The sequence below is a fragment of the Aegilops tauschii genome, chromosome 7, assembly GCF_002575655.3.
Source record: "Aegilops tauschii subsp. strangulata cultivar AL8/78 chromosome 7, Aet v6.0, whole genome shotgun sequence".
Classification (NCBI taxonomy): Eukaryota; Viridiplantae; Streptophyta; class Magnoliopsida; order Poales; family Poaceae; genus Aegilops; species Aegilops tauschii.
Genome location: NC_053041.3, coordinates 192,542,599 through 192,552,849, shown reverse-complemented (window position 1 = coordinate 192,552,849; position 10,251 = coordinate 192,542,599). Strand labels below are relative to the sequence as shown.

At 47.3% G+C, this 10,251-nt stretch overlaps 1 protein-coding gene across 22 annotated transcripts; it reads left to right on the top strand.

Moving 5' to 3' along the window:
* The first annotated feature begins 563 nt into the window (after positions 1-563).
* On the top strand, positions 564-5,120 carry LOC109760770 (uncharacterized). Of its 22 annotated transcripts, XM_040394236.3 has the most exons (9): positions 564-984; positions 1,093-1,150; positions 1,876-2,026; positions 2,138-2,198; positions 2,439-2,577; positions 3,467-3,573; positions 4,031-4,090; positions 4,316-4,377; positions 4,840-5,120. In XM_040394236.3, exons 1-6 carry the CDS (start codon positions 716-718, stop codon positions 3,494-3,496), a joined length of 708 nt encoding a protein of 235 aa, XP_040250170.2. In that variant the 5' UTR covers positions 564-715; the 3' UTR covers positions 3,497-3,573; positions 4,031-4,090; positions 4,316-4,377; positions 4,840-5,120. The 22 variants fall into 22 exon arrangements, with proteins under 22 accessions (XP_040250170.2, XP_040250169.2, XP_073361964.1 ...); XM_040394235.3 differs by lacking the exon at positions 2,439-2,577; XM_073505863.1 differs by lacking the exon at positions 2,439-2,577 and having other exon boundaries at positions 4,171-4,377.
* The last annotated feature ends 5,131 nt before the right edge of the window (positions 5,121-10,251 follow it).

Below are 10,251 nucleotides of genomic sequence, written 5' to 3'. Positions count from 1 at the left end.
AAGGCAGCTGCAGTTCAAATTTGACCCGCTTCCCGCTGAATCGGTGGAAATTTGTCTTTTTCACAAGAGGTGGATCGAAACTTTTGGCACCCAACCATTTGGTCAACTGTGCATTATATATGGCCTAGTATTTTAGAAAATTGATCTGGTACAATTTTGCAACAAATATATGGTAGGTCCTTCACAAAAATACTTATTTTGAGCACCCAAAAAAATGGAAAATTGATTTTTTGTGCAAAGAAAATAAAAAATCCCTTTGTCGATACTGTTTACCAATCAAAGATGTAAACTTTTGCAGAGTATGATATCATTTGAACAAATATTTGATAGGTCTTCTACAAAAAAAACTCATTTTGTGCACTAAAAAATTGAAAAATGATTTTTTTCTGACCTATTTAGATGGTCATAAAGCCTTTAAATTGTTTGTTGCGTTCTGATTGGTCCATAGACATATCACGCGGATCATGCATCATACATCGTCGGATGCTCCCGGATCCAACGGCGGACCTCATCCCCTCACCCCCTCACCCATGTAGCCCTCTCACCCCCTCACCCCTCACCCACGCAGCCCCACGCTCCCCACTCCCCACCGTTCCAACACTTGTCTCCCGCACCCGCACCCGCTCGCCAAACCCTAGCTGCCGCCGCCCCCGCCCCCGCACGATGGCCGTCGACGGCGAGGAGCCCGAATCCCCACGCCTCCCTGTCCTCCGCCATGGCCACAGCGGGCCTTCCGGATCCGTGCCTCCTCGCGCCGACGTCGTCTCTCCGATCCAGATCGACGCCACCTGGGGAGCTGGGCAAGGGTGTGTGGGGGTACTGGGAGCTGGGCGCGTGGAAGCCGCTGGGGATCAGCGGCCGGCAGCGCGCGCGGCTCCGCAAGGAGGTGCTCCTCGCCGGCGAGGACTGGGCCTACGACCCGCCCCGCGGCGAGATGCGCACCAAGCGCAAGGGCAACAAGGTCGACTGCATCGCCGCCGAGAAGTGAGAAGACCATCCCCCATCTCCCTCCACCCCTCCTCGCAATCTGTGGCGTCCTGCTCTCCTAGATCGATGCCTGATGATTTGGTTTGGTTTGGTTTGTTTCTGCAGGCGTGCCAACACCGTTGAGCTGATGAAGAAGATGCCCCAGATGCTCCTCGACTACAAGGTTTGCCTCCTTTGGCTCATCCTTTTGTGCTTCATGTTGTTTCAGTTTGCCATCCAGTGTGCCTGCACATTGCAATTGTGTAGTAATCCTTGTTGTGTATATTAATGCCGTGCCGAGTAATCCTTGTATAGTCGTATGTAACCATGTGTTTCTTGGCTGATATCAGTAGCTTGGGTGTGCTGTTTTAATCATCAGTCTTTATTTCCTCGACGTAAGTCACATTATCAGTGCTTTAGTTATCAGTGCTTAATCTGTTGTAAGCACAGCCATAACTGGAGTCATGCACACTGCAGACTTTGCTTAGATAACCCACAAGACATTAAGTACAAGGGATTTCAAACCAACTAGTGTTATGATCCTTCTCGGCACTTGCTCGTGGATCTTCCTTGAAAATCTACAATTAAGCCCCATTTCTCCCAAATGCAGCAGCACGAGATACTTAGGCTGCAGCTGGGCCTTCGGCTGCTGGCATACTATTCAAATCACCCAAGTTTGATGTTGATTGGTGAATTTTATTTATTCTTGTTATGCATACGTGATGCCTACATGCTGCCTGCTAAACTGGAGAGCAATATACCGAGATGCTACTGTCCACATTATGTTAATGTTTGTACATTGCAAGTTAGGCACATCCTCTATTCTATACGAAGTCCAATTTTGTACTGCTTTCTTCAAGGTTCAGGGGTCCAGGCATATGGCTCACTGTTCGTACTGTCCGAATACAGCGGCTTCAGCTTCGCCTGCTGGTCGTCTGCACCGGATGCCGCGCCCGGGGCTGCCGGTGGCCTCGAGGACGACGCCCAGGCTCAAGGCGTACAAGGGTGTGCCGCCGCCGTACGACAGGACCAAGCGCATGGTCATCCCTGACGCGCTCAAGTACGTCGGCGTTGGACTGCCTTCTAGATCTCGGCGTGCGTCTTGTATGTGTGTTTGATGTTCACGTCGCTTGTGGTTTTGCAGTGTTCTGAGGCTGCGGCCTGGGCACAGGTACTGCCTCCTCGGCCAGCTCTCCAAGGAGGTCGGATGGAACTACGCTCACACCATCAGGGTGAGCTATTTCATTGTGCTGTTTCTTCAGTGCTCACTAGTTGCTAGTGTTAGACTGCTACCAGTGGGTTAAGATTAGTCTTTTATGTCATCCTAAACTAAAGTGGTCTAGTTGTACTAATCATTCTATGAAAGTTCAATCTGATTTGCTGGTACTCTAATAGATATGCGTTCAGCTTTTGTCATATAAACTCTCTTGTGGTGATAAACGATTTGTTCTTCGCTTTTTTGGCCTCTCCAGGCCCGGCAGCCTTGTCCTAGCTGGGTCAGCAAAATCTGAAGCCAAGGTTGTGCTCTTTGATCCTGGAACTGTTGTCGAGATGGATGAAGAGGGGTGCTGGTTGGAGGACCCAGAACCCTCCCAGCTACTGTGTCTCACGGTGCCCCTACCCTGCCTGCCTGAATGGCCAAATTTTTGAGTTAGCCTAGTTTGGCAGCACTGTATTTAAAATACCATAGTATCTCAAAGCTTCGGTATTGCAATGCGTGGGCAATGAATACTACGGTTTTAAAGAAACTACATTTTTCTCAGTTTTAAAAAAACTACCGATGCGTTTGGCTGATGTTGTTTTACTGTAGTTTTGATCGATAGTCACACAACTTAATCTAACTTATACTAAACCTATGGAGCTACACGAATCAGTGTGTGCCGGCCGGCTGCATGCAACGCTGTATGGTCTTCTGACCGCTGAGCTAGGAAGTTGCAGACTTGATCGGCAGTAGCTAATTACAAAGAATAGGAATCAGTATCCTATTTTAATTAGTGTGGTGCATGCCATTGAAAGGACGTGTGGTTGGTTATGCTTGTGAACCAAGCTGCACGGTAGTCAAACCAGCAGATGACACGAGCGACTTTTCCTCAGTTTGAGAAAAAGAGGTCCAGACCACTTTTTTAATACTCCAAGAAAACCACAGTAACAACAATACCACTGTATATGAAAATGCAGTTTTTGGTATAGCCAAACGCCTCAAAGTATTCAAAACTACAGTTTTTCAAAAACTATGGTATTCTAGTAATGCTTCAAAAATACTTTGCATCCAAACGGGGCCTGCAATTAGCACATAGCTGCGTTGTACAGTTGCTTATATAATCAGATGTTGTATGTAGTCACGTACGCTTTCCAATTTTGATCCAATGCTTGCTTCCTAGCTCACGTGTGTCAGTTTTTCAGATAGTTGCGACTCCTTGCGCATCACCCCTCCACTAACTAGTAAAAGTAAATAAAATCGATGTTTATGCTCACTCCTTGTCTTCATATACCTTTTCAGTTGGCTGTTACTTCTCTGGTTTTATATTGAGTTTGGGAATTTGGTATTGATGATAGTCCGGCGACTCTGTCATCTGATGCGCAAGTCCATGCACGTCGGCTCTCTGGGTAAGAGAACTTGTCTCCGCTGCAGATGCAGTTATTGAATGATAGTAGAGCAAACTGAATTTTAAAAATTCTATCTTCCGCGATTAAAACAAATCCACGACAGAGTTGCAGCAAACTAATGTTATCAGTTCTATCTTCTGTGATCAGAACAAACCCACAGTATTTTTCCAATGTTAAGAGCAGCAAACTGAATTTTATAATTATATCTTCTGTGAAGTTTAGGTGCAATGTGTTGCAGTGAAGTATTTTGCATGACCTGCACTTGTGCAATGAATTTTCATATTGTGTCTGTTTTCTTGTATGAATGAGTATCTCATTTTAACTAGCTGGAGAACCAAAAGCATGGTACTAGCTGAATTTGTGTTGGCATTCTTAATAACTGTCCTTTTTTGAAAGGTCTGCTCATAGTATATTGGCTCCAGTTTTTTTGATTCATTTCTGTTGATTCATGTAACAGGTCGTCCAGTAAAGCTGTCGAAGGAGCTCCATGCTGAAGAACATAATACTTGTAGAGCTTGTAAAATACTGTATCTCATTATTGAACCCTTTTTGATCTGAATCCCATGAAGAAGTAAATGAGCCTAGTTTTTTTAACAGGCATGCTGTCTTATTAAATCAGGGGGAAATTATTGCCTAGATAGGTGTTTTCTTTTGTGAAGTTAGTCGATGTTGATCAAGTCCCCCTTTCCGCTGTATGAAACATTTCTCCTGTTGTACTTAAAAAGCTTTCCGCTGATGGCAGGAAGAAGAAGGCTGTTCACAAGATGGCAGGAAGAAGCAGGCTGATTCGATTAGATCCTCAAGGTAGCCCTTCCCTTCCCCTTCTCTCTTCGATTTGATCCGATCTATGCACAAAGTTCACTAGTTTGGATGCATCATAGAACTTGTGGTGATGTTGTCTAGATTGCAGCAAGCAAAAATACAAGTGTTGAGGTTGTTAAGTGTTTTGTTACGGTGAAATCTGAACCATCTATTGAATAGTAGGATGGCTGACTTACTATGATTATCTCTTGTTGCTATGTTTGTCTTTTCCATATCCAAATCATGTTTATGAATTGGTGTGCTTGAAAACCAAGGAATGCTTCTATTCCTGGTCGGTGTTCTTTTTTATTCTGGTATAAGATGAACCAACTCGTTATTTGTTTGGTGGTTGGTTTGCATACATGTTCTTTTTCTGCAGAAATATGTTGTGGTTCCTTGCGGAGTAAATATGCTGTTAGATTTACTTTTATTTTGTTCCTAATCATTTTGTTCTATAACGTGCAGAGGCTGGCCTTTCATGTTTCTTCACGAGCATCAGGACAAAGAAGTTGGAAGAAGCATAAGTTCTAGCTCATTGGAGCTAGTTCTGGGAGCAATGAAACCCTTTAGGCTGATCCTATTTGTATGTGTTTTATATGATGTAGCAGAACTTGTAGGGCTCATGTGATAGACTCGTGTGGTAGACCGTATACTTGTAGAGCTGTTATCTAATTGTAAACTTGATGCTTATCACATTTGTATGTATGTTATATGATGTAGCAGATTGCTTCTTGCTGTTATTTGAAGTATTGTGTCGGTTTTCTGTATTGGTATATTGAAATCTGAAGAACATGACCTTGACAGAACAAAGAAAAAGAAAGGCTACAGCCCAAAAACAAAGGTGCATAAAAAAAGAAAAACAAAGGCTACAGCCCAAAAATAAAAAGGCTATAATGTTGGGCTTGGCCCATGTAGCTGATCCAAATTAATAGGGAAAAAATATATAAAAGGCTGAATTGTTGGGCTCGGCCCATGTAAAACACCGAACTGGACCGGGCTGAATCTTATCCACGTCAGCTTGCCACGCTGGATCCTACGTGGTCTGGGGAGGCTGCTAGTGACCAAAATTTTGATCGAAGAACCGACGATCTTTTACAGAAGGTCGTTAATTTCAGTTTACGACCGCCAGCTTTTGACCTTCTGTTTTTGGTCAAAAAAAGGTCGCAAATGAAAAACAATGACCTTTCAGCGGCCAATAGTGAGGGTCACAAGTTGACATATTTCTTGTAGTGAATAGATAACGCCCACACGCCCCGTACGTCAGGCCTCGTACCTCGTGGTCCCGCACGCCCCGCGTGACCGTCACCGCGCATCCCGCAGTTGCCATGGTCCAGACCCTCATCAATGTTCGTTTAACTGTAGTTGCCATGTCGCTGAACTTCGGTTGCCATGTCGGACAACTATAGTTGCCATGGTTGCTCAACTGCAGTTGCCATGTATGGTCTGGTCTACTGTAGTTGCCATGATTTCAAAACTTTAGGAGTTGCCACCCACTAACACTAGGCAGTTACCATGTAGCACTACAAAAAGGCATGGCAAAAAAACATGTTCGGGTAAAAGAGAGAGTTGTCATGTGCTCACAAGCACGCTAGGGCAGTTGCCATGTAAAGAGAAAGAGTTGCCATCTGCTTACGTGCATGCTAGGGCAGTTGCCATGTACCATGCAAAAACACATGGCAACTCGGGTAAAAAGAGAGTTGCCATCTGCTTACAAGCAAAGCTAGGGCAGTTGCCATGTACCCTGCAGAAACACATGGCAACTGCCAGCTTTGGGTGTGGGCGAGGAGACGGGCGTGTGGGCAAAGTGATAAACGCCCACACACCAGCCCCATCTGCATGCGTGAAAACTGGTGTGTGGGCGAATTGCTAAACGCCCACACACCAGCCCCCCGCGTGGTGAAAAAGGACGTGTGGGCGACCGGATGAATGCCCACACACCAGCTTAGTCCTACGTGGCACACAAAAACTGCTAGAACGCGCCAAGATTCGTGCAGAATTGGTTGGACGAGGATCCATACGTGTGGGCGAGTTGCCAGATGCCCACACATGTGGGCGTTAGTGTTTTCGATCTTCTATTACAAGCCGGATACAAGTCCGGGTCTTGCTTCCTCGCAAGGAAAATATTCCTCGTGCCTTTCCTCTTAAGCCGACCCACCATAATATGAGTCATCCTTCCCACGAGCCGCCTTCTGGGCCGTTGGGTCTTGTCGATCATCTGAACCACCGGTAGGGTCACCAATGAGTCACCAAGGCCCGACCGGGTCATCAGTGAGCCACCAGTCTATGGGCGGGTTACCGACGAAATGCCAAGTCCCAGCCGGGTCATATCTCTGGCCCGGTCATACCGCGGGATATATCCCCGACACTGATGCGCCAACGCAGAGGTCCTGAGAGGCCTCAAGGCGAGAACCTTCAATAAGAAGCTCGAGGCCTACGGCAGGGGCTGGCTCGATGAGCTCCAGTCCGTGCTGTGGTCAATCGGCACCACCGCGACCAAGCCTACGGACGAGACTCCGTTCTTCCTCGTCTACGGAGCCGAGGCGGTCCTCCCTCACGAGGTCAGGCATCGCTCCGCGCGGGTCTTGGCGTTTGACGAGGCACGCCAGGACGCCTCATGGTGGATGGACCTCGTGCTGGGGGAGGAACGCCGCCATTAAGTCTCGCTCCGTGCAGCGAGATACCAGCAGGCGCTGCGGCGGTACCACTGCTGCAGCGTCCGCTCGAGGACGCTCGAGGTGGTCCTAAGGCGGGTGCTCTCCAGGGAAGGGCTTCATAAGCTCTCACCCATGTGGGAGGGCCCGTTCAGGATCGCCCGTGTCTCCAGGCTTGGCGCCACACGCCTGAAGACGCAGGACAGGATCCCCATCCAGACCGCCTGGAATATCCAGCATCTCCGGAAGTTCTACCCGTGACCAAGGCTCCGTGCCTGTGAAGATCTCACGGGGGCTCCCACCCACGTCCTAGTGGAGGACCCATGCTCCGTGCTGGTGGGAAGACAAGAAGACTAGTCTAGGTACCGGACACGGCTATTCTTTCACTACTGCAGGATGCTGCTAACGTGACACTACGATCAGAGACCCTTCGACGAAACTGTGTGCGATGCAATAATCGCAAACGGTGGTGTAAAAAACCCGTCAAAAAAGGTGCAAATCGTTTGCGATAGAGGATGCATCAAACACTGTTCAGATTTTAGTTGCATGTGCGATGCAGGGCATACGGTTCACTTCAATTAACTGTTTGCGATGAGGAGGAACAAAAGAAACAGGCAGCCAGATGAAGGTGTGTGTGATGTACAACATACGGTTCACTCGGATGAACTGTTTGTGATTAGGCAACACAAAAGAAACGGTCAGCCAGATCAAGGTGTGTGCGATATACGGCATGCGGTTCACTTGGATGAACTGTTTGCGTTGAGATAAGAGAACAGAAACGGTTAAACTTAACAAGATGTGTGTGATACGCAACAAACAGGTATGTAATCGGAAACGTGTGCGAAGACCGATAACAACACAGACGATTGCTGCAAACAAGCCATGTGTGTTGTGAGCAAATGATTGCTGGTATACAATTGTGAGTGATTGATGAAAACATCACCGACGGGTTCCATTGTTTAGTCCGTGTGCGATGTGATTTTCTTTGTCCGCACAACATCTACGCTCTGTCTACAGAGCATTGATACGTCTCCAACGTATCTATAATTTTTTATTGTTCCATGCTGTTATATTATCATTCTTGGATGTTTTATAATTATTTTATAGTCATTTTATATCATTTTTTGGGACTAACCTATTGACATAGTGCCAAGTGTCAGTTGTTGTTTTTTGCATGTTTTTTACATCGCAGGAAAACAATATCAAACGCAGTCCAATCACCGTGAAACTTTTTGTGGATTTTTTATGGACCAGAAGACCACCAATGGGCCAGAGCAGCACCTGGGGGTGCCCCGAGGGGGGCACAACCCATCAGGGCGCGCCTGGGGGCCCAGGCGCCCCCTCTTTACCCTATAAATTCCCAAAAATACCAGAAACCCTCAGGGTTACCTAGATTAGAAGTTCCGCCACCGCAAGGCTCTGTAGCCACCGAAAACTAATCTAGACCCTTTCCGACACCCTGCCGGAGGGGGGAATCATCTTCGGTGGCCATCTTCATCATCCCGGCGGCCACCACGATGAGGAGGGAATAGTCCACCCTCGGGGCTGAGGGTTTGTACCAGTAGCTATGCGTTCAATCTCTCTCTCTCTCTCTCTCTCTCTCTTGTGTTCTTGAGATGTCACGATCTTGATGTATCACGGGCTTTGTTAATATAGTCGGATCATATGGTCTTTTCCCCTCTCTATCTTGTTGTGATGAATTGAGTTTTTCCCTTTGAGATTTCGTTATCGGATTGAATACTTTTATGGATTTGAGAACACTTGATATATGTCTTGCAATTGAATACTCGTGGTGACAATGGGGTATCATATTGATTCACTTGATATATGTTTTGGCACGCCAACTCGCGGATTCCCGAGGTGACATTGGGGTAATCTATGCATAGGGGTTGATGCACGTTCTTGTCTTTGTTTGTCCGGTAGAAATCTTGGGGCACTCTTTGAAGTTCTTTGTGTTGGATTGAGTATTATGAATATGAATTTGCTTTGGGGTTATTTTAGTACGAACTCTAGGATAGATCGAACGGAAAGAATAGCTTTGTGTTATTTTAGTACGGACTCTTGAATAGATCGAATGGAAAGAATAGCTTTGAGGTGGTTTCTGAAGGAAATATGCCCCAGAGGCAATAATAAAGTTGTTATTTATATTTCCTTATATCATGATAAATGTTTATTATTCATGCTAGAATCTCTACTCCTAATGGAGCAGTTGGTAGTCTCCGCCGGTCAATTTTCGTCCCATCAGAAACGGTTTTTTTCGTCCGTTTTTTCGCTGGTTTTTTTCGTCACCTGCCCACCCCACCTCACCCCACCCCACGCACGCACCCCCAAGAAAACCACCCCACAGGAGGAACGCCGTTCCTCTCGATCCCCTCCCGTCGCCGCCGCCGTCCTCTCGATCCCCTCGAGTAAGCGGCGCCGCCGTTGGCTCCCGATCTCCTCGATTAAACTACGCTGCCATCGTCTCTCCATCCCGTCGAGATCCCACGATCTTCTGCCTAGGGTTCCTGCCGCCAATGCCACCATCGCGGAACCCCAGGGCATCAGGACTCCCAGCAGGTCGTGCTTGTGGTGAGACGTCGCCGCAGCCGCCGCTAGCGCGGTACCACAGGGACGCCGCCGCCCTTCTTCCACTCTGATCCCCATCTTGCATCGTGACTTGTTTTGGAGCAGCAGCTGCGGAGTCCATATGTGGCAGAAGGGGACCTACTGAGGTACTGCGTGTAAGAGGACTTGGTGTTCCGGGCTTCCCCGGCGACGCGATTCATGATAGATCAGGACCTGGTGGTGGCCTTCTTCGGCGACTTCTTGGGCTCCGTCAGCCCCAACCTCCGTTTCATCATCGACGACAGGTACGACCATGTCCCCTCTGCCGTTGACTTCACATGGCACCTCAAGATGCAAATTATCAGCTCCGCAGAAGCTGCCGGTTGCCGGATCATGTATGTGAACAACTGCGTCCATCCATCTTGCGAGTTAATTAGCATAAATAAATGCCCAATTGATTCCAGTTACTTTGCAAATTTTGTAGTGCAACCTTGTGTGTGAAGCGAGAAGGTTGGATCTGGTGGTAGAAGCCCTTTGAACGTGGACAAATCAATACCAAAATTGGTGTGGTTCTTCCAATCTTTGTGTACAATGTTTTTTGAGGAGCAAGTAGGTGGAGCACATGAGTGACGTGATACTCCAAACTCTGACTGGACTAACTCTTAGCATCTCATAACGT